The 27,878-nt window shown below is 41.8% G+C and overlaps 1 protein-coding gene across 3 annotated transcripts in view; it reads right to left on the reverse strand.

The window, feature by feature from the left end:
* EFCAB6 (EF-hand calcium binding domain 6) overlaps window positions 1-27,878 on the reverse strand; it is a 324,746-nt gene that overhangs the window by 144,207 nt on the left and 152,661 nt on the right. For all 3 annotated transcript variants that reach the window (XM_017850034.1, XM_017850033.1, XM_017850035.1), the window contains 5 exons: window positions 26,098-26,265; window positions 20,850-20,909; window positions 20,577-20,737; window positions 17,494-17,667; window positions 15,724-15,892 (listed from right to left, as the gene is read on the reverse strand). In XM_017850034.1, coding sequence (XP_017705523.1) covers window positions 15,724-15,892; window positions 17,494-17,667; window positions 20,577-20,737; window positions 20,850-20,909; window positions 26,098-26,265 — 732 coding nt within the window. The remainder of the gene's footprint in view (window positions 1-15,723; window positions 15,893-17,493; window positions 17,668-20,576; window positions 20,738-20,849; window positions 20,910-26,097; window positions 26,266-27,878) is intronic.

The following is a 27,878-nucleotide window of genomic DNA, read 5'->3' on the forward strand; positions in this document are numbered from 1 at the left end:
AATAAAAATAAAATAAAATAATAATAATAATAATAATAATAATAATAATAATTCAGTTTCATAAGGGAAGCAGAGCATAAAATTTCAGAAAATTTGCAGCCTGACATGCGATAGAAAGGAAAATCCCATTTTCTGAGCAGAAGTTCAAGCCAGCGGCAGAAATTTGCAGCAGTAACAAGGAGGTGAATATTAATACCCAAGACGATGGGGAAAATGTCTACAGGGCATATCAGAGGTCTTCACAGCAGTCCCTCCCATCACAGGCCTGGAGGTCTAGGAGGAAAAAGTGGTTTCATGGGCTGGGCCCAGGGTCTCTGTGCTGTGTGCAGCCTAGGGACTTGGTGCCCTGCATCCCAGCAGTTCTAGTCATAACTGAAAGGGGCCAATTTCGAGCTTGGGCCATAGCTTCAGAGGGTCAAAGCCTCAAGTCTTGGCAGTTTCCACATGGTGTTGAGCCTGTGAGTGCACAGAAGAATTGAGGTTTGGGAACCTCTGCCTAGATTTCAGAAGATCTATGGAAACACCTGGATGTCTAGGCAGAAGTTTGCTGCAGGAGTGGGGCTCTCATGGAGAACCTCTGCTTTGCCCCCACACAGAGTCCCTACTGGGGCACTGCCTAGTGGAGCTGTGAGAAGAGGGCCACAGTCCTCTAGACCCCAGAATCGTAGATCCACTGAAAGCTTGCACCATGCTCCTGGAAAAGCTGCAGACACTCAATGTCAGCCCATGAAAGCAGCCTGGAGGGAGGCTGTATCCTGCAAAGCCACAGGGGCAGAGCTGCCCAAGACCATGGGAACCCACCTCTTCCATGGGAACTCACACATCAGTGTGACCTGGATGTGAGACATGGAGTCAAAGGAGTTCATTTTGGAGCTTAAGATTTGACTGCCCCACTGGATTTCAGACTTGCATGGGGCCTGTAGCCCGTTTGTTTTGGCCAATTTCTCCCATTTTGAATGGCTGTGTTTATCCAATGCCTGTACCCCATTGTATCTAGGAAGTAACTAACTTGCTTTTGATTTTACAGGCTCATAGGTAGAAGGGACTTGCCTTGTCTTGGATGAGACTTTGGACTATGGACTTCTGAGTTAATGCTGAAATCAGTTAAGGCTTTGGGGGATTGTTGGGAAGGCATGATTGGTTTGGAAATGTGAGGACATGAGATTTGGAAGGGGCCAGAGGCAGAATGATATGGTTTGGCTGTGTCCCCACCCAAATCTCATCTTGAATTCCCATGTGTTTTGGGAGGTAATTGAATCATGGGTGCAAGTCTTTCCTGTGCTGTTCTCTTGACAGTGAATAAGTCACATGAGATCTGATAGTTTTAAAAGGAGACATTCTCCTGCACAAGCTCTCTCATTTTTTTGCCTGCCACCATCCACGTAAGATGTGACTTGTTCCTCCTTGCCTTCTGCCATGATTGTGGGGCTTCCCCAGCCACGTGGAACTGTAAGTCCAATTAAGCCTCTTTCTTTTGTAAATTGTTCAGTCTCGGGTATGTCTTCATCAGAAGCATGAAAACGGACTAATACACCCAGGCTCTGAGTTAGAACTTTTGAAGTTTTATGCCCTAGGAGCAGGAGTAGTTAAAAAAACAAATGCTAACAGCCTTGCCAAAATTCAATCCAGCCTCAAATCCACCAGTCCCTTACTGGACAAAGGTTATCAGTCCCCACTCTATCTGCCTAGCAAAGCAGAGGGTGACCTATTATCCAGAGCCTCTTAATTTTCTTAATAAATAATATCTGATATTCAATAAAAATCTACCTGGCATTCCAAGATAAAGAACCATATGACCCAATATCCAGAAAGAAAAAAACAGACAATAGAAACAGATCTACAGGTGATCCAGATATTGGAAATACTAGAAAAAAAGGCTATGACTATGTTTAAGAGAATACAGGAGTATATTGAGACAAAAAAGAAAAAACACAGATATGAAATATGTTAAAAATAACTTAATGAATATCCATCCCACCACTGAAAAACATAATACTAAAATTAAGAACTCTATGAGTACAATTAACCACAGATTGAAAAATGCAGAACACGGGATTAACAAACTGGAAGGCAGATCAATGGGAAATACTGGGACTGAAGCACTGAAAGAAAAAGGATGGAAACTACACAAAAGAGTGAGAAAGGCATGTGGGATCCTGGAAAGGTCTGACATAAACGACTGGACTCCAGGGAGGGAGGAGAGAATGGGCATAAGCAACAGGAGAGGAGGCAATGGCTGAGAATGTTTCACAACTGATAAAACACACTAACCTACAGATACAAGAAGAACCACAAACTCCAGCAGGATTCACACAAAGAAAGCTGCAATGAGGCTGGGCGCGGTGGCTCAAGCCTGTAATCCCAGCACTTTGGGAGGCTGAGACGGGTGGATCATGAGGTCAGGAGATCGAGACCATCCTGGCTAACACGGTGAAACCCCGTCTCTACTAAAAAATACAAAAAACTAGCCAGGCAAGGTGGCGGCGCCTGTAGTCCCAGCTACACGGGAGGCTGAGACAGGAGAATGGTGGGAACCCGGGAGGCGGAGCTTGCAGTGAGCTGAGATTGTGCCACTGCACTCCAGGCTGGGTGACAGAGCAAGACTCCGTCTCAGGAAAAAAAAAAAAAAAAAAAAAAAAAAAAAAACCCCACACGGACCCATCCAAAAAAAAAAGAAGAAAGCTGCACTGAGACTCATCCTAATACAACTGCTGAAATCCAAAGACACAGGAAAATCTTAAGAGCTGCTAGAGAAAAATATAAGATATATGGTTGATTTATCAACAAAACTGATAGAAGACAGAGACCTTGGAATGGTATCTTTAAAGTGACAGAAGAAAATGATTGCCAATCTAGAATATTTTTCCCAGCTAAAATACTTTTTAAAATAAGGGTGGACTTTTGCTTTCAGCTCTGACATGTAAACAGCTTGGAAGTCATCACTCCCATCCTTACAACAAGAAAAAAGACAAACTGCAAATTAATGACATTTCATAGAACCATCAGAGAAACATAAAATCTGAAGAGAGAAATGAAGACAGAGAATCACAGCCATGATCAGCTTACCTGGAGCAGAAGCCACTGAGACCAGAAACTGGTAGGGATACCTAAGTGGTAATTTTGACAAATTGCTGGAGGCTGAGTGTGAGGTCGCTTGAGAGGGGGAGATTTCTAGCAGCCTTGCCTTTGGAGAAGGGGGCAAGGGGAGGGCACACTTTCATGAACTTTCATGCCAGGAGTCTCACCAGGTTCTCAAGGCAAATATCCCCAAAAAATCCCCTTGTGTTTCAAACTCAGGCAAATTAAAGCCAAAATATGTAGAAGTAAGTAGAAATACAGAAATAATAAAGAGTAAAAATTAGTGAAGTAGAATATAGGCAAACGATGGAGGAAATCAATGACACCACAGCTTGTTTTAGAAAAAGATCAAAGTAATAAACCTCTAGCTAGACAAGTCAAGAAACAAAGAGAAAATATTTTAAAATTACCAATCAGAGTGGGAAAGGGAAAAATCATTAAAGATCTTAAAGGATAATGAGGCATGAGTCCATACTAATATGAACAAATGGCTGAATAAGTTAGTAAGTGGAAGAAAAGAGAAAAGCCTCCCATGCAAAAGGATTCCAAATAACACCTGTTGTGGCTTGAAAGAGCTGGATCATCACAACTCCCGACTCCTTCCCTGAGGGCTGTGCATCATGGGTTTCTTCCAAAGAAGAAAGTCTTTCCAATATGGAAGAAAGAGGGGAGAAAAGGAGTAACTTGACAGTAGTGAAACCTCTGCTAGGTGACAAAGTCAGGTGACACACCTCAGCCACTGACAGGGTCAGTGCCAGCGTGATGAGTCGTATTAATAGCAGGAGCCCTTGACAAGATGTGATGAGAAGGGCACCCCGCCTCTGTGGTCTTCCTTCCAAAAACACATTACCCAGTCTAATCATGAGAAAAATATCACACAAATCCCAACTGAGGGATGCTCTACAAAATATCTGACCAGTAATCCTCAAAACTGTCGAGGCCATCAAAAACAAGGCAAGTCTAGCAAACTCTCACAGCCAAGGGGAGCCTCAGGAGATGTGAAGACTCAATAGAATGTGATGCCCTAGATACGATCCTTGACAGAAAAAGGACATGAGGGGAAGAGGTAAGGAAACGTGAAGAAACCAGGGACACTTGGAGAGTTAGTTGCCAGTACATTTGCATTAAAAGTACAAAAGGGAGGTCTTTAGGCAAAATTTAAAAATGAGTCCAGGTGCAAACACAAAATATGAGATGGAAAGAAGAGCAGCAAGAGTAAATATATAGATTCATTTGACAAATTATTTACCATATGAAATAATAATAATGCCTCATGGGATTTAAAATACATATAAGGCCAGGTGTGGTGGCTCACGCCTGTAATCTCAGCACTTCGGGAGGCTGAGCCAGGCGGATCGCCTGAGATCAGGAGTTTGAGATCAGCCTGGCCAACACAGTGAAGCTCTACTGAAAATACAAAAATACAAAAAATTAGCCAGGCGTGGTGGTGGGCACCTGGAATCCCAGTTACTCGGGAGGCTGAGGCAGGAGAATCGCTTGAACCTGGGAGGCAGAGGTTGTAGTGGGCTGAGATCGCGTCGCTGCACTCCAGCCTGGGCAACAGAGCAAGACTCTGTCTCAAAAGTGAATAAATAAATAAAATACATGTAAAATTAAAATGCAAAACAACTATCACACATAAGAGAAGAGGGGCTAAAGGGAATATTTTTAAAATCTAGCATTGTTAGGGAAGTGGCGAACAAGGATTTATATTTGACGACAGTAACACAGGCTGCGTGTCACAGTCTCTCGTGCAGCTTCTGTGAGACTAATGTAAGAATGAAACAACTCCTAAACTAATAGAGAGGAAACGAAATAACACAACAGAGTGAGACACTGTCTCAAAAAAAAAAATAGTTGGATAATCCTAAAAGAAGGCAACAAAGGACAGAAAAAGAAACGTGAGACAGCCAGGTCAAATAAAAAAAATCTTAAAGCATCACAATGATAGATAGAAAGCCAACTATATAGATAATTAAATACGTGTAGAATGGACTGAATACTTCAAGTGGAAGACTCAGACTATCACACTGTATTTTTTTCCATTGGCTATATGCTGCCCACAAGAGACTTATTCTCAATAAGTAACCAGATAGTTTCAAAGCAAAAGGATAGAAAAGGATATGCCATGTGAACACTCATTGAAAAAAAGCCAAAGTGACTACATTATTACCAGACGGCATAGGCCTGAAGGTAAATGGCATAATGATAAAGGAAACAATTCATGGGAAGTCTTAGCAATTCTAAATTTATTTGTACCCAGTAATTAGCTTCTAAGTGAATAATTCAACAGTCAACAGAATGAAGAAATAAATAAAAGATCTCACTAGACAAACCTACAATCAGATGGAAGACCTCAACACACTTCACTCATTAGTTAATAGAGTGAGCCCACAAAAATGTGGTAAGGGGCTGGGTGCGGTGGTGCACTCCTGTAATCCCAGCACTTTGGGAGGCTGAGGCGGGTGGATCACCTGAGGTCAGGAGTTTGATACCGGCCTGACCAACATGGTGAAACCCCTTCTCTACAAAAACACAAAATTAGCTGCGCTTGGTGGCGCATGCCTGTAATCCCAGCTACTCGGAGGCTGAGGCAGGAGAATTACTTGAACCCAGGAGGCGGAAGTTTGTAGTGAGCCGAGATCGCGGCCACTGCACTCCAGCCTGGGCAACAAGAGCAAAACTCCGTCTGAAAAAAAAAAGAAAAGAAAAATTTTTAAAAATATGGTAATGATATAGAAGTTCTGAAGAACACAATTAATAAAATGAACCCAATTGACATACTGTTATGGACCACATAATGGCATTTTGGTCAGCAGCGGACCATATACTACAGTGATGCCATAAGATTATATCATATTTGTTCTGTACCTTTTCTATGTTTAGATACACAAATACTTATTGTATTACAATGGCCTACACTGTGCAGTACAATACCATGCTGTACAGATTTGTAGCCTGAGAGCAATAGGTTATACCACACAGCTTAGGTGTGTGGGAGGTTATACCACCTAGGTTGGTTGTAACTACACTCTAGGATATCTGCACAACAACCAAATCACCTAACAATGTGTTTCTCAGAATGTATCCCTGTCATTAAGCTGCATATGATTGAATGTAGGAAACTGAGCCTCCAGTGGCAGAGAACATACATTCTTTTCCAATGTTTATGAAACATTTCTCAAAATTGATGGCTAGGCGCGGTGGCTCACACCTGTAATCCTGGTACTTCGGGAGGAGGAGGCAGGCGGATCTCTTGAGCCCAGGAGTTCAAGACCAGCCTGGGCAACATGGGGAAACCCTTTTCTACGAAAAAACACAAAAATGAGCCAGGTGTGGTGGTATGCACCTGCAGTCTCAGCTACTCAGGCAGCTGAGGTGGGAGGATCGCTTGAACCCCGGAGGTAGAGGCTGTAGTGACTTGTGATGGCACCGCTGCACTCCAGTCTGGACGACAGAGAGAGAGACCCTGTCCTCCCATCCCCCAAAATGATTATACATGTTAGGTCATAACCCACACCTTAGCATATTTCAAAGGATAGACTGAAGTCATTTAGACTTTAGAATCTATTCTCTGATCACAATGGAATCAACTTTAAAATCAATCATTAAAAAAAAAACTATAAAATCCCAACTGTTTTGGAAATTAAATACATTTTAAAAATAAACCATTGGAAAAAGAAAACAATCACAAGAACAATTATAAAACATTTTGAATGAAATGATATTGAAAAGACAGTATACCAAAACCTATATTAATGTGACTAAACCTGTTCAAGCACTTACAGGGAAAGAGAGAGCCACGACTTCATATACTAGAGAAATAAAGGCTGAAAATCAATGGTCTAAATTTCTAATTTTCAAGAAATTAGAAAAAGAACAGCAAGCTAAATTCAAATTAAGTAGACGTAAGAAAATAATCAATGTAACAGCAAAATACATGAAATGTAAAATGCATACACAACAGAAAAAAATAACAACACAAATAAAGTCGTGATTTTGAAAAGACTAACAAAACTGACAGACCTCGACATCTGCCTCTGGATAGGATAGCACAATTTATAGCAAGCAAACATTCCCAATTAAAACAACCAGAAAAGCCCACCGGGGCATAGCTGGATGCCAAGAGAATCTGGCCGTGGCCTCGGCGGAAGGGCATTACAGGAGGATGGAGGAATAAGTAATGACTTCTGAAGGTTGTGTGGGGCTTGGACTGACAAAACTGAAGACATGAGGGACCTCCAGCACAAAGCTGGTCATCCCCTTAAAATAGCCACAGAATTAGGAGGCTGTTTGGAACAGGAAGCTCAAGAACTAAACCCATTCACTCCTCCCCACACACACACCAGCTGCCCTCGGTAATGTAAGGCTGCCACTGGTTTCTCTAGGTGTTTCCTAAGCCCCTGAACGAGGACGGAGAACCTTTGCTCCGTGTGCTGCATCTGATTAGGCCTCACAGCAAGCTCAGGAACTCCTGCTGGGCCGACAGCAGCCAAAACGCCGTGATGTCAGAGGCCCTTGCCTGCGGTGCCCCTAATCCAGCACGTGGGAGAAAACTCCGTAAGGATTTCTTGTGCGCTCTCTGGGTCTCTGGCGCTGTGTGGGTGTATCTGTGACTCTTACTGTTTCTCCCTCTTATTATTCCCTTATTTTGTGTTTTTTCCCCTCACATAACTGATGTGATACATAACAAAGAGCTTTTAAAATAGCTGTTTCTGTTTCATTTACCAGAGTTGTATGTTCCTAATAAAAGATTTACAACCAGAGGAATACAAATATTTAATATTTGACTTTAAAAAAAATCTAATTCAGCTGGGCATGGTGGCTCACACCTGTAATCCCAGCACTTTCGGAGGCTGAGGTGGGTGGATCACTTGGGCCCAGGTGTTTGTGACCAGCCTGGGCAATATAGTGAGACCTCATCTCTACAAATAAATGTAAAAATTATCCAGGTGTGGTGGTGCATGCCTGTGGTCCCAGCTCTTCAGGAGGCTGAGGCGGCAGGATTGCTTGAGCCTGAAAGGTCGAAGCTGCAGTGAGCCCTGATCATGCCAGTGCATTCCAGCCTGGGTGACAGGGTGATACTCTGTCTCAAAAATAAATAAATAAATAAACAAATAAATAAATAAATAAATAAATAAATAAATCTAATTCACTCCGTTACCATAATCATTTAGTCTGCTTATCCCACTGAGAGCTATGAGATGACGAACAGTGTTCATGGGGCTTGTTTTAGATTAGGGTCTGTGTCCCCGAGGTGGGAAAGAATATGTGTGGGGAATTCATGGTAGTGGGTGAAGAGCAGGCAAATTCTCTGGATGTGTGAGTTTCAACAGCAGCCGAAGGGAGGAAGTGCTCTGCACAGAGGAAGGAAAGCACATCTCCGGCTAAGCCGGGTGAGATGTCCCTGCCTCAGAGCAGGCACAGGAGAAAGGAGCTGAAATCTGGGACACAGGGTTGGGCTGTTCCAGACTCCGGCTCCCTACTGCATGTCTCAGGGGCCCTAAGCCAGCTTGCTGATGAGCTCTGCAGCTCCACGTCTGTCTCCAGAGGCCGAGGCGGGGTCTCCAGAGGTGGCACTAAGAACAACAGTGAGCTGAACAATGTCCAATATGTTCACAGAGAACGAAGAAATCAGACACAGCCAATCACAAGAAGCTGGGATGATAAAGCTGCCCTCAAATTCCTGATAGACTGTATAGCTCAATTAGCCTAATGACTCAATTAGACTAATCTTAGCTCATGTGTCCTTGGGTATTTTGTCATCTTATGTTCCCCGTGGGCCACTGGCCCAAAGCAACAAAATCATTTCCCCTGGTGTCAGAAACTGCACCTTCCGCTACATCCCCATTCCCCATGTGCCTGGTGCCATGCTAAGTGTACAACAGGCACCCTCAAAATGCCTACTGAGAGAAAGGGTGGCAGACAGTCACATTTGCCTACCTGATATATATTTCCTCCTTCTCCCATAGGAACACAACCTTGCTTTTTCCATACTAATACACCCAGCCCCAATTTTGTATATAGATATAAAATAAGTATACATATTTATGTATTTATAAAATTATATATTTATAATTATACACATATATTTTTTCCAATCCCCCCTTATAGATAGGTATGGCCACATAACACAGTCTTGGTCAATAAAATGTGAGTGGAAACTTCTGGGAGGAGTATCTAAGAAAGAACTTTTAAAAAAGAAAAAGCTGGCTGGCTCAAGCGCCTTGCCCTTCACGCCTCCCCATCTTTGTATCCGAAACATCTGGAGTGGCTGGCGCTCTGGCAGCTAGCCTGCATGCACGAAGATGTACCTGGAGCTGTGGAAAGCTAAAAGCAACCAGGGTGTCTGATGATACGCTGCACTGGCGCTGTAGCAGCAATATCTGGACTCCTGTTCTCAGAGACAAAAATAACCAACTCTCTTATTTAAACCACTGTTTTGCGGGCTTTCTGCTAATTCAGCATATGAAGAAAAGGGAGAGGAAGATAAACGGTTCTGAGAAAGAATATAAAGACTCCAGATCACCCTAAAGTGTTTTGCTGACTTCACCAGTTCTTGACTTGATATGTACGTAAAATGACATTTAAAAATCTACAAGAGTCGGCTGGGCACAGTGGCTCACATCTGTAATCCCAGCACTTTGGGAAGCCAATATAGGAGGATCTCTTGAGCCCAGGAGTTCAAGAGTGGCCGGGGCAACATCGTGAGACCTCATTTCCACAATAAATTTTTAAAAAATTATTCAGGCCTGGTGGCGTGCACCTGTAGTTCCAGCTACTTGGGAGGCTGAAGTGGGAGGATCACTTCAGCCTAGGAGATTGAGGCTGCCATGAGCATGATCACACCATTGCACTCCAGCCTGGGTGACAAAGTGAGATCCTGGAAAGAAAGAAAGAAAAGAAAGAAAGAAAGGAAGGAAGGGAGGAAGGGAGGGAGGGAGGGAGGGAGGGAGGAAAGGAAGGAAGGAAGGAAGGAAGGAAGGAAGGAAGGAAATGCAAAAGTCAAAGAGGGCCATTTTCTTTGGTGGAGAAGTTCAGAACATTGTTATGTTAAGTGTCAAAGGACAGACCATGCATGAGGTGAATGGTCAGAGCAACAAATGGAGGCAGGATTTTCTGGGAGAGGGAATCCGCATCACAGGGTTGCTATGAGAAATACTTCCAACTACCCAGAACAGGTCTAGATAGTTCCAGAAAGAATGGCGCCCTTCTCCTTCCCCTCCTCACAGTAGACATCACACATCCAACCATGAAAAAAAGCACATGGCATTCATTCACCCCGAGTGAGTTCTGCCTCCGCCAGGAGGCATGCATCCATTCAGCATGCTGTCTCGGTAATTCACATGAATCAGAAGCTCTGCTATGTCTTATATTAAACAGGAAAGAGGGAAGAAGACAAAGTCTTATTGATAGTTAATAAATATAGTTCATAGAGTTGGCTGGGCATGGTGGCATGCCTGTAATCCCAGCACTCTGGGAGGCCAAGACGAGTGGATCACCTGAGGTCAGGAGTTCAAGACCAACCTGACCAATATGGTGAAAACCAGTCTCTACTAAAAATACAAAAATTAGCCAGGCATGGTTAGCCAATATGGTGAAAACCTGTCTCTACTAAAAATATAAAAATTAGCCAGGCGCCTGTAGCCCCAGCTATTCAGGAGGCTGAGATAGGAGAATTGCTTGAACCCTGGAGGCAGAGGTTGCAGTGAGCCGAGATCGCGCCACTGCACTCCAGCCTGGGTGACAGAGTGAGACTCCATCTCAAAATAATAATAATAATTTATAGAGTAGACAAAATATTTCTGGCCACAGTGGTGACAGTGATCTCAGCAGCAACAATGCAGGGACTTGGATCGGGGGACCCACAGGGCCTCATCCACCTGCAGACTCTATTTCTGCCATTCTCCCTCATTGATCTGGGGTAGGCAGCCACCCTCTGCCATGGCACAGGGAAGGAGATGGTGGGAATAAACAATTAGCACTTCTAATTTACAGTATGAGGTTACCAGCCCACATCTAAATGCAGCCTCTGTTTAAATGATGAACAACAACACGCATGCTCAGGCAGGAAACCTGAAGTTTGTGACATAGACCTTCACTCCCACTTCCCCAGGGACAAACCTTCACAACCATTTGGTATACTAACCGGGGTTACACACAAGATGTGGTGGAAGAGGAAGGCAAGAATATTGTATATCCGTGACCAAAAGGACAGGAAGAATTAAAAAGTATTGTTATTAAAATTAATGCGCTTCTCACTAAACTCTGAGGCCAGATACTACCTTGAAACACATGGCCATCAATCACTCAGCAAACCCAGTCTACCCAGCAAGCCAGAATTATGCCAGAATTACACCCGGTAAGCCTCTACTACATGCAGCAAGCCCGCGGTACATCCTGCAAGCCTGTTCACATCCAGCAAGTCTATCTCACACCTGCCAGGCCCACATTACACCCAGCAAGGGTCTGAGTCTGACACAGACGTGAATTCAAGTCCAAGTTCTTGAACAGCTTAACACCTGAACAACACTGAGCCAGTATCCTCGGTCCTAAGCTTTGGTCTCCTTGTTCGTGAAATGTGTAGACTCTATGCCTACAGGCTTCCTGTGAGGAGAAGAAATAACGTAAGTAAAGCAAATTCCACATGCCTAAATATTGGAGGGGCTCAGTCCATGGTAGGTGCAACTATCACATCACCATCATCGTGATTATTCCAGCAGTGACGATCGTCATCATCGTAATTACTATTGCTGTTATTGCCATTACAAAATTACTATTGTCCACTATACTTAAAGCTCTCTTGAGAAGTCAAGTTCAAAGGCTTCCACACCACTGAAATTCAACATTTCCAAGCCCTTATCATCTGGAAGCCTTACATCCGGTCTAACGTACATTCTTTCTTTCTACTGTATAAGCCCATGATATTTCTAGCTTTGATTTCATCAGTAGTAGAAGAAAGCCGTTTACCCTGATCTATAAACAATCTCTGCCAGTAATTATGACAATTTATATTTACATAATGCTTTAAAGCTTATGAAGTTCAAACCCAGGTCCATAGAAGTCTGACTGTTGAAAATCACCCCACTGTTCTTGATCTTTAAAGATGGTCACAAGAGGACTTTCCCAAAGGTTAAACCAAACAAATCACTAGGAGGAAAACCAGTGCAAACTGGCCTCGCTGTGTTCACAGCAAATTGATCGTTACTTTTCATGATAAAACACAAGGTATCAGTTTGTTATGGACTGAATGTTTGTGTCTCCCCCAGATTCATATGTTTAGACGCTAACTTCCAATGTGAATGGGATTAGAGCCCGTATCAAAGAGACCCCAGAGAGCTCTCTTGCCCTCTTGCTGCCATGAGAAGTCTGCAGTGTACCACCCAGAAGAGGGCCCTTGCCAGAGCCCCAGCATGCTGGCACCTGAGCCTGGACTTCCAGCCTCCGGAATTGTGAGGGAGAAATGTCCATTATCCGCAAGCCACTGAGTCCAGGGTACTTTGTTAAAGCTGCTCAAACTGACTACGGCAAAGTCCTTGTTGGGTTTCTGCTTTTCCTTTCTCTTCCCTGTGGGCATGTCTTCAGGCAGCAGGGAGGTCTCCGAGAAGCCTGCAGACAGGCAAGAGGAAGGGGCAGGAGCATGCTGGTTGCCACCATGGAGCCAGCAGCAAGGCAGCTGTTCAGTGAGTTGACCTTTGGGCTTGGCTAGCACCCAGAGTAATTCATGGGGCCGAGAAGAGCATGGGGGTTGGAGGGCACTGGCCCAGACAGGTGTAGGAACCAGCTTCACATCTGGGAATGCCCATGTCCATCAGTCCTCAGGGTGGCATTCATTTAGGACTGCACTGGGGATGCCAGGTACTCTTCACATTCATTCATTGAATACATGCTCACTGGGCCCTACTAGGCGCAAAGCACATGGGGAGCATCACTACACAAAAGAGATCAAATGTCGACCTTTGGAGGATATTTTATAATAGGGGAGGGCAAGCAAACAGACAGAATGCAGAAACAAATGAAAGACGTGGTGAGTGCCATGCAACACACAACACAGGTGCTGTGGACAGGAAGCAGGATGGAGGAGGTGAAGGCGAGGAGGGTGGGCTGTATTTGCAATGGGAATGTCAGGGTCACCTTGGTGGAGGAACAGCAGTTGAACAGAGACTTGAAGGAGGCGAGGGGAGAGCCATGCAGTTACCCAAGGAGCCAGGATCCTGGTAAAGGGCATGGCCAGTGCCGAGGAAGAGCCAGCCTATGTCTGAGGGGAGAGGAGGCTGATGTGGCTGGAGTTTCTTGAGCAAGGGGAGGGTGACCAGAGCTGAGGTCAGGGAGACAGTTGGACCATGCAGGGTTTCCTAGGCCAGTCTCGGGCCCTGGTTTGTGTTTGAGGAGCCCTCGGTGGGCTCCAGTGAGGGGTCGCTCTGGCTGCTGGGTTGATAATGAACTGTGGCATGGCCAGGGTGGAAGCAGGGAGGCAGTGAAGGGGCTGCTGTGATAATCACGTGGGAGATGCTGGGGGAAGAAGTGGAGTGGGGTCTATCTATTCTGGAACTATCTGGAAGGGAGCCAACAGGCTTTGCTGGTGAATTGGATGTGGATACAAGAGGAAGAAGAGACTCAGTAAAGACGACTAGATTTTAGGCCTGAGCAACTGGGGAAAAAAAGGTTGTTGTCTTTGACTGAGAGCAGGAAGGATGTAGGCAGAGCAGCCCCTCTTTGGCTATGCCCACATGGAGAAGGCAGGTAGATAGGTAGGTGCATGAGACTGACATTCAGGAGTTGCTCTGGGACATGAACTCAGGAGATGCTGGTTTATCAACAGCAGGTACAACCGGAAGCCGGAAGAACCTGCAACTGAGCTGATGACCCAAAGTTGTTCTCAGGTGACAGCAGGATGGGCCAGGTAAGAAGCTGCTCTTGGACTCAGGTCATGGGTGTTAGTCCCTGCCTTCCTATCATCTACTGCCACTTCTCTAAGATAGTCACTTTCCACTCTGAAAAACCAGGGGCAGACTAGGGATTCTTAGTTTCCCGTGAATGTGTGAACTGAGTTTAAGAATCAAGAATGCAGAGCATTGTGAGAGATCAAGATCATTATGCATTATGGGCAAGGACCCGTGCCACGTAGCTCAGGGTGAAACACAGTCGAGGACAAAGGGCCCCGCATGGGCAGGGATGGAGGGAGTCAGATTGGCCCTCATTCAGTTTTCAGCCCCTGAAATTCAGCTCCACGGCTACCACTCTCTCCATCAAAACTGCTCTCATCAAAATCATCAATGACTGGTTACCAGCCACCTGGTCCCCAAGCCAGAAATCTGGGAATGTCTTTAAACATTTCCTCTCCCTTATTCCCTTTTTTTTTTTTTTTTTGAGACTGAGTCCTGCTCTGTCACCTGTGGTGTGATCTCAGCTCACTGCAACTTCCACCTCCTGGGTTCCAGCAATTCTCCTGCCTCAGCCTCCCGAGTAGCTGGGATTACAGGCACGCACCACCATACCCAGCTAATTTTTGTATTTTTAGTAGAGATGGGGTTTTGCCATGTTGACCAGGCTGGTCTTAAACTACTGACCTCAAGTGATCCACCTGCCTCGGCCTCCCAAAGTTCTAGGATTACAGGCATGAGCCACCACACCTGGCCTATTCCCTTATGTCTTATGCCGTATCCCTCATTTCCTATCCTCAACCCCTTATTCCTGAGTCTTTCTTGAATCTATTCTCCTGGCTCTTCTCATATGCTCAGACAACAAAAGACCCTCCACGTCTTGTCTTGTTCTGGCTGAGGAGGGAGAGGGTCTAGACTATTTCCATAGCTACCTATGCCATTTCTGTGCCTGTAGCCCTGCTCCCTCCTCCAGTTCATGCTCCTCCGTGATGCTGCATTCTGGAGGCTTGGAAATAAGATCCATAAAGAGCCCATTCCTATGCCCGGCAGTGGGGCAGGCACCAGATAAAGGGGCCACTAATGTAATTATTCTCTTCTTGGAAATATATTTCATTGCCTTCTTCTAAATTTGTCCACATGGACACTGCTACATATTAACTGAAATGCTTTCCTTAAAAATAGCTGAGGATGATTAGCTAGAGGGATCGTAATCGGAATTTTAAGCAATCATTTAAATTAATTCCTGAGAAGTCTATGCAGAACCCTTCAAGCTGAGCCCTTTCTGGCAGACACTCACCAGTTCCCATAAGCACATGCAAATCAGCACTCTGAGTTTCCCATATTTCACTGCCAGATTGTTTTTTTTTTTTCATTCTAAAGGAACAAACCACAGCTCTGTGATTGGGAACTCTCCACTGGCAGGCGCGGGCCGGAGTGGCTTTGTACTCCCACCCGCAGGCTGCCCCCATGATGCCCAGTGCCAGGCGTGGAGCAGAGAGCCAAACCACATCAATAAATGCTTCCGATATGTAAAAGTGTAAATATCAAAGGCTGGCCACATCCATGTTGAAAGTATTCTCTAAGAAATGTGCCAATGACAATTTTTTGGCCAAAAAAAAAAAAATCCTTTTAAATTGTTGAAAGATGCCTAGAAATGGATCTGCTGCATCCTGGGATAAGCCATTGTCCTTTAAAGTATGTTAGTATAAGAAAACAACTGAACTTTTGCAGGAAGGAAACGAAGAGAAATCCATTCTCCTACCTTCTTAAAGTCATGCACGTTAATTTTTCCATTAGGCTCCTTGCTGAAGTCAAGAAATCGTTTTTTGAATTCTGGGTCCTGCTGCTGTATACAGTTTTTGAATTTTTCAATCACTTTCTCTGTGGTCATCTTCTTGATCTGGGTGGTTTTATTCTCCGTGGGCTTGGTTCTAAAATCACAAGCAGGCATTTAGACCTGGTGTCCCAACGGACACAGGCAGGGTGCTTCCTCCAGACTGCACCCATTTCCATGTAACCCGTGACAGTAAGAAAGTTTCCCATCCTCGGTTCACTAGCTGGGAAGGGTGGAGTGACTCAGGGACTTCTTACCCTCCCCTGGCTGGTAGGTTCCAGGGCCAGACTGGAGGTCCCCAGCACAGTGTCCAAGTGAAAGCCCATATACAGTGGCAGGCTGGGGGCAGGGGGGACTTGAAGGGAGACAATATTATTGTCCTAGAGATTTTCAATTATGCTTTGAGCTGGCCAAAGGTGGCATGTGACTGGGTACACAGGGTTGAAAAAGGATATTTTTTGTGAAGTGGAAAAATTTAAAGTCAGAGCCCATTAGAAAGCTTTAAATGAAAGAAATAGGCTGTTTTGTGGTAACTAGATCAAGGAAGTCATCAAACATCCATGGAAATGAAGGGAAGTCCACAGTTACTCCATAAATCAATTTGATTTATAAAATACAAATTGAATGTGCTGTTCTGTGAGTGTCAGAGTGTATGTGTCTGAGCGTGTGGGCATGGGTGTTTGTAGGACAGTGATTTCCTCAGCTCTCTGGAAGTCTCTTGGGTCCCATATTTTTGGGGATAAAAGAGCTGTGAGACAGTCATGGAAAATGGACTTCTATTCCTTTCCTGCTGCGTCTCTTGATTTTTAAGAGCTCTCCGGGAAAGCTACATTTTATGAAATGTTTCATTGCCATTGCTTCTTTCACCAGTTTTAGGAAGCAGACATATCTTATCATGGAATATTTAACCCGTCTCTTAAAATACCACCTTTATGCCCATTTGTAAAGCTGCTACTACTGAAAAGCCCAGGTATTCAAATGTAATTAGCATATCATTAAAATACTCCCATTGCTCTTTACTTGAGAACTTTTTAAAAGGGCTATGACAAAGTGAAGTCTGCTGAATAGTTCTACATTTTACCTTTCATTATGAATTTATTATAAGCTATGAATGAGCAAGTTAAAATAATATCTTTTCATTAAACTAAACCTGTATTTTTAAAAGGAAGAAGAGTTAGAATATTCATCAAGCTAATTTTTTATAGATTTACTAAGTATGTTTTATTGTTACAATTCAATTTGGAAATCATTTTAATCATTCTATCATTCATATTAAAAAATGTTAACTGGTTTAATGGATGTATGTTGCAATAAATATTAAATGGTGGTAAGGAATCTAAGCTTCTGGAAGAGAGTAAATGTGAATGCAGGTATGTAATAGAGAAGCTACAGATTGTCTCTGGGAGTCAGGAGTCCCGGATTCTTGACCCAGGCCAGTCACTAAGTTTGTGAGCCAAGTCCCCAAACCTCTCAGACATCAGTGTTTTCATTTCTAAATTTAAAAGGTAAATTCAATAATTCCTAAGATCTCTGCTTGCTCTAAAATTCCCTGATTCGAATCACTGTCTTTCTAGTGTGCCATCTTTCTTATTTATAAAATGAAATATTAAAATACTCAGTCAACAAATAGTTACTAAATACCTATTCCATGACAGACACTGTGGTTTTGATATGTGCATTCATTTTGCTTAATTTTACCTCTCAGAAAGATCTGGCTGCTGCTGTTCATCTTTTCGTAAATGTTCACTTAACAGCTGATCCTTGGGAACAAGAACTGGAGAGACAGTGGGTGGGCCATCAATTCCTATGTGTGCCAAAAGTTTCTTGTAAAGGATTCTTCCTGAACCAATGTCCTGGATCTTACTGCAGAGTCTGAATTTTAAAAAATAATTAAAACACACTCAGTAGAGTAACTAAAACGGAAAAGAATGACCCTGCCAAGTGTTGGTGAAGATGCAAGTAATTACAACTTTCATCCACTGCTGGTGGGAATGTAAAACGGTACAACCACTCTATTCTTAGGCATTTACCAAAGAAAAATGAAAATGTGTGTCTACACAAATATATACAGCTTTATTTGTAACAACCAAACAGTACATATACAGCTTTATTGGTAATAGTCAGAAACTAAAAACCAATCATATACCTATCAAGAGATGAATGTATACACAAACTATGGTAAACCCATTCAATGGAATACTACTCAGCAGTGAAAAGGAAAGAATTGTTGGTATACATAAAACAAAATGAATGAATCACAAAATTGTTATGCTTAGTGAGTAAAGCCAGACAAAAAAGAGAATATCTTGTGTGCTTCCATTTACATAAAGTCCTAGAAAACACAAAGAAATCTACCATGAAAGACAGCAGATCAGTGTTTTCATGGAGGTGGGAGGATGGAGTGATGATGAATTGCTAAAGGGCATATAGAAGATTTTTGGGGTGAAAATATTTGATATCTTGATTGACATCTTGTGATGATTTTATGGATATTGACACATGATGAATTTCATCACATTGTATCATTTAAATGTGTGTAGCGTATTGTATATAAAGTATACTGCAATACAGATATAGTAAATGTAAAAAAGGAATTATAAAAAAGTATATGACTGAAGGCAGGGGCTCACAAAGTGTGGTCTGAGGACACTTCCAGAGCATCAGTGAGGCTAGAACTATTTTTCTATTAACACTGAGGTGTGATTTGCCTTTTTCACTCAATTCTTCTATGCATATAGAGTCGAGTTCGTCAGAGGCAACATGTGTGATCATGTCCTCACTCTGACCACAAATAAAATGTATTCTTGTGTAGGCTGTGTTTTCTAACATTTTTAAGGTTGTAGGCTTAGGGTGTAAATGAGGAACTAGGAGTAGGTTTTCAGTGATTAACTCAGTTTCTTTATAGCCTTTCTACCGCGCTCTCTACTAGAGACCTTCAGTTACACTTGCTATAACTGCTGTAACCTCATTATTGTCCAACAAACCACTATTTTGAAATTCCAAAGTTTTCCCTGAGCCTATATGAAAGCATAGCAAGGAAGTACACTTCTTTCTGCAATGACACTTTAAAAATGTCTCAGTTTTAATTTCTGATACGGTATATAAGGACATACTCCATATGAGAAACAGCCTTTGAGGTCCTCGATAATTCTTCAGAGTATAAAAGTGTCCTGAGACCAAAAGTGCTGAGAACCACATTCCCTACCCTTGCTGTGCCTCAGTTTCCTTATCTGTGAAATGCAGATAATAAAAGTACCAAGGACTGCTGCAATGACCAATGGGACAATCCACATAAAGCTGTTAGCGCTGGCGCTCACATGCTCTATGTATATGTGCTTAATAAATCGCAGCTGTAATAACAGTACTATGGTATCTTTATGATGATCTGCATACAGCTGGGGGCTGCGCATGAGCTCTGAAGCCACACTTTGCTCAATAAGTGCTCACTAGTATCATAATCGCTCCCATAAATATTCATGTGGCTATGTATGAAGCACTGTGCTAACTACTGTTGCCACAACTGTGAACAAACCAGAACAACACCTACCTGACTGAACTTTGGTCAGCTGGGAGAGACTGTTCATTCGGAACAGAGGGAAAGATGGTCTAAAAGTCCAGAGGCAAGACAGGGCCCAGAGTTTTCAAGGAGTGGAAAGCAGGTCAGCATAGCTGGAGCTGAGACCAGCAGCAGCAGCAGCAGCAGCAGCAGCAAACACTGGCTGAGGCCTCACCATATGCTTGGCCCTGAGGTAGTAAGGCTTTGTGTATAAGATCTCATTTGATCCTTATCACAACTCTAGTAAGAAATAGCTGGATGAAGAAACAGAGACTTGGAGAGGTTAAGTCACTCGCCCAGGTGTGGAACTAATTCAGCCTAGGCAACCTGGTTGCACAGTCTCAGCCCCTGAGAGATGAGAGGCTCATGGAGGGCCTGGGAACCATCTGCATGGTTCCTAATGGCAATGGGACTGCAAAGTGGTTTTTTGTTTGGTTGGTTGGTTGACTTTTGTTTTTGATTTTTGTTTTGAGACGGAGTTCTGCTCTAGCTGCCCAGGCTGGAGTGCAATGGGGCGATCTCGGCTCACTGCAACCTCTGCCTCCCAGGTTCAAGTGATTCTCCTGCCTCAGCCTCCCAAGTAGCTGGGATTACAGGCATGTGCCACCACACCCGGCTTAAGTTTGTATTTTTGGTAGAGATGGGGTTTCTCCATGAGTTGACTGCATATCATTATATTGCTCGGCTATCAATATTTGATCATTTTGGTTTTAAAAGTACACGAAGCTCTTGCTCTATCAGAAGGCAGCATATTTCACTGTTGCAACTCGCACACACAAAATATCTCCATTCCACAAGAGCTGAGATGAAATCTTTGCATCTTGAACAATATCTTACAAGATATTACTAAAAAATAAAGGAAAGATATTTGCTTGCAAGAAGAAAAAAGAGAGCTCAGGAATCATAGAGCCCTAGGAGGGAACCCAGGCCTCACAACTCACCAGCTGTGCAAATTGGAGTGAGTATTTAACTTCTCCAGACCTCAGTTTCTTTGTCCGTAGAAAGGAATAATGTTAACTACCTTACATGGCTGTGATAAGGACTATATCATATAATGCATGTCAAACTCTTAAGCGATGTCCAGTGCTTAGCAAGGATTCAGTAAATAGCAGTTATTATCAATATTACCTATTAATATTTCAAAAACACACAGAAAAGGTTTAGAATTATGGAACAGGCCTTATGAAAAACATGACATGAATTAATTTTGTTACAAAAAACTTACTTTATGAAATGTGCATTCGTTAAAAATGGGCAGAAGACGTGCAAGATTTTCTTGAAATTATTTCGGCCAATGAGCCCTGTGTCTCCAAGGTCATATGTGCGTAGCATATTATAAAAAGCATGTAGGTTCCTAGTAATTGTATCATGAACAATTTCTTCCACCTAACATTAAAGAACAAACACATTTCCTAAGCTGTACATCTGTAACCTTTTGTAACAGTAACCTCAAACCATATAGGAAGGCATCTGCACAAAGAAGGCACGTGTTACTTACTGAATCCCAGGCCAGAAGGAAAGGTGTCTTAGTATCTGTACAGGGGGATGTTTTTCTCATCTAATTGGGAAAGAGAAGATATATAAATAAATACCACTCATGAAAGTCATTAGGAGCATTGGAGGCAGGTGGACCTGGACTTGAATCCTAGCTCTGTCCCTAATTAGCCATTAGTGTTGAGACCTTGAACAATGGAGTTTGCACTCTAATACCCATCTGAAAGTAAAGACTGTAACACTTAACTTGAAATACTATGCAGCCATAAAAAAGAATGAGATCAAGTCTTTTGCAGGGACATAGATGGAGTGGAGGCCATTATCCTTAGCAAGCTAACACAGCAAGAGAAAACCAAATACCACATGTTCTCACTTATAAGTGGGAGCTAAATGATGAGAACACATGCACACATAGAGGAGAACAATGCACGCTGGGGCCTATTGGAGAACAAGAGAATTTTCACCCTCAGGAGAATGAGGATGGAGGTTGGGAGGAGAGAGAGGATCAGGAAAAATAGAATAACTAATGAATACTAGGCTTAATACCTGGGTGATGAAATAATCTGTACAATAAACCCCCACGACACAAGTTTAGCTGTGTAACAAACCCGCACTTGTACCCTTGAACTTAAAATAAAAGTTAAAAAAATAGCATTTAATTTTCACTTAAAGAAAAGTACAATAAACACGAAAAAACCTATCACCTAGAAATGAAATAAATGCAAAGTAGAACAACGAGATGGCATTTTTGCCTACCAGCATGGTGAAAACGCAAAAGTAAGCAAACTGCCTGCACAGGTGGGGGTTTCAGAAATGGTGGGAGTGTAAATTGATCTAACTTTCTGGAAGGTATTTTTGTCTCAAGATACATTTGGATACTATTTGACAATATGATCATTTAGACTCTACAGCGATGAAGGCTCTACCGCTGGGGAAGAGAACCGGTAGCTAGGGGCTGGCAGAGAAAACAAAACTTCCTTTCACTGCATCCCCTCTTGTGTTCTTTGCATTCTGTACTTTATACATATCATCCTCTTTAAAAAATATTAAAATATTAATAGAATAAAACACATTCTTTGACCCAATAATTCCATTTCTTAAAATGTATAACTGAAGAAATAATCATAGAGTGATACAAAAAAGTGCCAAGATGTTCATTGCAGCGAAATTTTAAAAATAAAAAACAAATGAGCATCCAAATTATAACAGTTATTTAGTATTTTTTAAAATTAGATAGCTGGCCGGGCACAGTGACTCAAGCCTGTAATCCAGCACTTTGGGAGGCCGTGTGGGTGGATCACCCGAGGTCAGGAGTTCAAGACTACCCTGGCCAACACGGTGAAACCCCATCTCTACTAAAAACACAAAAATTAGCTGGGCGTGGTGGTGGGCGCCTGTAATCCCAGCTACTCAGGAGGCTGTCACTGGAGAATTGTTTGAACCTAGGAGGCGGAGGTTGCAGTGAGCCAAGGTCATGTCACTGCACTCCAGCCTGGGCAACAGAGTGAGACTCTGTCTCTAAAATAAATAAAATAAAATTAGATAGCAGAACTTTTCATTGACATTAAGTGTTAACAGTATGTTAATAAGTGACAATATAGACTAAAACGTCATTATATGTGGCATGAACCCAGGAGGCGGAGCTTGCAGTGAGCCAAGATCACACCACTGCACTCCAGCCTGGGTGACAGAGTGAGACTCCGTCTCAAAAAAAAAAAAAAAAAAAAAAAAAACAGCCATTATATTGTCTTGCTTTTAAATAAAATAGCTACAATCTAGAGAAGTGTGTGTCCAAACTCATCAAATTGCATACATTAAATATGTACAGTTTTTTAATATCAATTACACTTCAATAAAGCTGTTTTTAAAAAACAGAAGTATGGGTGTGCATGTATGTGGATATGGAAGAATATACAGCAAAGTATAACAGTAAATAACAATGTTTTGGTGTTAGAATTAGTGGTGATTTTTATTTTTACCTATTGCACACCTATGTTTTCTAATTTTTCCAATTCCTTCATTCATATTCATTCATTCATTCATTCATTCATTCATTCATTCATTCAATAGATTGTGTGAGTGTGCCTGACATTGCCTATCCCCTATAGTACAATGGGCAGTGATAACAGAAAGGTCTCTGCCTTTGTGGAGACAGGAACACATCAGGCCACAAATGTGACTCTGAGGCTGGGAGGGTCCCTGTGCAGGCTCTGGGGGCGCTGAGCTCTGGAGATGGTAACACAGGTCACAAGGAGCTGGAAGGAATCCCAGGTAGCAGATGCAGCGCACGCCAAGGCCTGAGAGGGGCAGCCGGGGAGCCTGAGGAACTGGATGAAGAGGCCTTCCCAGAAAGCCATTGGAAAGGTGAAGGCGTGAAGACAGACATGATCTGTTTTATACTAAACAAAGATCACACCACTTGCCATGTGGAGAAGGGATTGCTTACGTGTCTACATTTTGTTTTTAAAGAAAACAGATTCTTAACATTTTATGCGCATTATCCTGTTAAATTCCCAACAACCTTACAAGGTGGTATCATAATCAACCTGGTTTTACAGGTAAAGAAATGAGTCTTAGAGAGGTAAATTATTTGCCCCAGGTCACAGCTAATAAGAGGTGGAGGCAGGGAGTTGAACGCAGGTGCACAAGCTCCTACCCTGGCCGGCTCCCTCTATTCCCTGGCCACCAGGCTTGATCTGACTCTGAAGCACTGGCAGTAAACTGAGTCAAGGCACATGCTCAGGCATCCATATGCCACATACATGGCATGGGTGCACAGGTTCACATATGCATCTATCACTTATGCGGGACAGGTACGGGGTACAGCCAACACCAACGGTCAGCCTATTCTGACCCACTGTCTAGCAAAACAGATCACAAGGCCTTTTATGCATAAAGGAATTTTGTATACATTATACTAAATTATAGTATATAATATAGTAATATAGTTGATACATAGTATAGCTAATTTGTAATATACTATATATCATATAACTATGTATATATAACTATGTTATTATATATAATATGTGTACATAACATATGCTATAATATAATATAATTATGTAGCATAATTATATAATAATATAGTATCATATAATTATAATATAGGATTTATTAAGCAATAAAGCAGTGTACAAATGTCTATATATATCCAGATATAGTATATTTATATGATAATTATATTATATATCTGGATATATCTGGATATATAATATACATAATTCAATATTGTTAAATAAAGTATAATATATACAATAATTCCATTTCTAGAAATATATACTAAAGCAATAATCATAAAGTGATACAAAAAAGCAGGTACCAAGATGTAATTAATATAATAATTGTAAAAATATAATATGTAATATATGATGTAATTATAATATATAACTGAATATACAATATGTCTGGATATATGTATCTAGCAATATAAGAATGCCCACACCTTTTGGGCCAGTATTTCCACTTCTCAAATCTATTCTAAGGAAATATTTAGGTATGACTGGAGATCTGTGCACAAAGATGTCCAGCACAATGAAAGGAAGAAGAGAAACAGCCCAGCTGCCCCAGTGACAAGGACGTGCACAGAACACTCTAAGATACCATTGACAATCTTGTTTATGATGAGTTTTTAATGATGTGGGGTGAGGGGGAAAGGCTCATCATATAATGTGAAGCTGAAAAAATGGAATATACAAAGTCATACAAAGAGTGAGTTCAACCATGTAAACAAAAAAATGTGCCCACCCACACACAAAGAGCAGAAGAAAATTTATCACAATTTTAACTGTGTAACTATCTCTGAGTATGGGGATTTGGGATTTTTATCATTATTTTCACCTTTGTAGTTTGGGATATGTTCTAATCTACAAAGAATTTCTGTTACTTGTGTAATCACAAAACATTTGAATAAGTCATGTATTATGGCCTATTAAAATTACCTCCAAAATGTTGGTAGAAAATGTCTACATGTACCAAGAAGAGGTAATTTAAATATGACGCTTTCGCTCCAATAAACTGTCCCATTTTAAACCAAGAAGTATGCCATAATATCTTCCCAAGACCTTGATGCAAAACCATGACAGATGGAAAGGATTTATTGATGATGAATAAATTGCACTTTGCACAGAAACCATCAGAACAGAATGCAGCTGGCTTCAGCTAAACCATCTTAAAGCTTTCCCCAAAGCCAGGTACCCCATTCAGATCCATTCAGCAGAAACATCACCTTTAAGGAAACAGTGCGTCTCGTGATATTACTGGTTTGAATTTGATTCATAGGGATGCCAACTTCAAAAATCTAAAATTCAAAGCTAATTTGTACCTGTTAAAGGAAGCTTTTTTAAAAAACATTTCAACAAGAATCTGTTAAAGCCTATTGCATGCACTATCTGAAATGAATCTGATAAAGTTCTTAAAATTGTTTTAATGCTAACAGCTATTAAAGTTATAGAAGCATTTCTAATAATAAAACTATCAACTTTTCAGTCAAAAGAAACAAATGCTAAAGGCAAATGCTAGTCACTAAAGGCAATAAGCAGTTATTTTTTCAAAGTTGAACCAACGTAGGGTATGAAACTCTAAAAATATGAATGAGAACCACAGTAGTCACTCACAAATACTCCTTTTAAAGGCTGTGGCTAGGTGCGGTGGCTCATGCCTGTAATCCCTGCACTTTGGGAGGCTGAGGCAGGTGGATCACGAGGTCAGGAGATAAAGGCCAGCCTGGCCAACATGGTGAAACCCTGTCTCTACTAAAAATACAAAAATTACCCGGGCGTGGCGGCACGTGCCTGTAGTCCCAGCTACTCGGGAGCCTGAGGCAGGAGAATTGCTTGAACCCGGGAGGCGGAGGCTGCAGTGAGCCGAGATCATGCCACTGCACTCCAGCCTGGGCAACAGAGCAAGACTCCATCTCAAGAAAGAAACAAGAACAACACTAAATAAATAAATAAGACATGGCTGCAAGAGGAGTGCTGTCGAGGTGGTACCAGTTACATCCTGCATATAAAGGGCTCTTGTTCAGGGATGGGTTTTCAGAAATGTCCATTACCATCCTTTTTTAAGATTCAGAAAGTAAATGTTAAAATCAAACAATGCTTGAACACTGGACCCTTACTTGAAATGACTGAGCTGAAAACTGGGAAGTCATTAATTTATTTAAACCATATTTCACCTGCATCTCTTATTAGGAATACTGACATTTCCTGGCAGAAAGAGAAAACCAAACAGGAAGTTGTTACAAAACTCACCCTAGAGTTCTTTTCAACCAGATCAATAAACACGCTGATGTTGACCACTCCAGTGTTCCCAGGGTCAAGCGTTTGCATTAGTTCTTTGAATTCTGAATCGCTTAGTTTTACAGCCACGCAATTTAGAATATGTCGAAATTCTTCCCTTGTTATTGGTCCATTGGGTTTCTGAGCATCAGAGTATATATAACAGAATTTTTGAAAAAAGGAAAAGGAAGAAAAAGTATTATGTATGTTTAGCATCATTTAATAAAGAGAGAGCTTTGGCCATATAGAATTATGATTGGAAACGCAAATACATCAATCGATGATCCTTATATAACACGAGCAGTGTGTGTGTAGGGGGGATGCTAGAACTTTCCAGGTGCAGTTCCTACAATGTTCTCTATCGGGACATGGCTTTGGGTGAGCAGTGAGGCCCATTTCTCATGCTCAGGCTGACTGCCTTCCCCAGAGGCTTGAACAGCTCCTATCCCACCTGAGAGCTGGGGGTTCAACCGCATGGGGCACAACACTTCCCAGCAGTTCAATTACAGTTTGCCAATTTAGTAAGAATAAATTGTACTTGTTTCTCCACCAACAGTCTCATCCATTACATAAATGGAAAATTACTTTGCTAGAAAAATTTCAGCCATGCTGCATAAAGAAAACATATTATGAGCAAAATACAGTGAGAAAAACATTTCTTCCCCAGAAAATTTATCAATAAGTAGACTGAATTCCAAAATTGAGAGATATTGTTTACTAGAAGGACAGGGTAAATAAAGAACCCTCACCTCACATGGAGACATAGTGAATATTAACGTGACAAAAGGATTTATTAAGTAAGCAATAAAGCAGTGTGCAAATGTCAACTATTATTTGGGGGTCCAAAATCTGAAAAGAATATAAAGTTCTCTTGAGGGGTAACCTAAGTACTTTAGGGGACATATGCATGCTTACCATTTGGTTTGGGAGTCATAATTCTTTAATGCCTAAATAGAAATCACTGACAGCTAATTTTTTAAGTGACTTTAATAAATTTATAGCATTGTGTAACCATCACCACTAATTCTAGAATATTTTCAGCACCTCCAAAATAAACCTCGTGCATATTTGCAGTCACTCCCCATGTCCAGCCCCAACCTAAGGCAATGACTTCATTTTCTGTCTCAGATATTTGCCTTTTTCTGGATATTTCATGTAAATAGAATCATAAATACATGGTTTCCTGCATCCGGCTTCTTTCTCCTAACATAGTGTTTTTGAGGATCATCCATGTTGTAGCATGTATCAGTATTTTGCTCCTTTTTATTCCTGACTGAGCATTACATTGCCAGATTTTGTTTATCTTGTCACAAGTTGATAGACATTTGGATTGTTTCTGGTTTGGAAATTGTAAATAATGTTGTTATGAACGTTTGCACACAAGTCTTTGTGTGGACATGCTTTCATTTCTCTTGGGCAGATACCTAGGAGTGGAATTGCTGGGTTATATAAGTCACATTTAATTTTTACAGAAACTGCCACGCTGTTTTCCACAGTGGCTGTGACATTTCACATTTTCACGAGCAGTATATGAGAGTTCCAGTATCTCCACACATCCTTGTCAACACTTATTATTGTCTGTCTTTTTCATTAAAGCCATCTTAGAGGGTGAGAAGTGGTATCTTGTGGCTTTGAGCTTCTCTAGTAACCATGCTGTCAAGTATCTTTTCATGGGTTCATAAAAGATTTTACTGATTGTTCATAGATCTTCTTGGGTAAAATGCCTATTAATATATTTTACCCATTTAAAAAAT

Source organism: Rhinopithecus bieti, unplaced genomic scaffold (genome assembly GCF_001698545.2).
Source record: "Rhinopithecus bieti isolate Rb0 unplaced genomic scaffold, ASM169854v2 scaffold_33210, whole genome shotgun sequence".
Classification (NCBI taxonomy): Eukaryota; Metazoa; Chordata; class Mammalia; order Primates; family Cercopithecidae; genus Rhinopithecus; species Rhinopithecus bieti.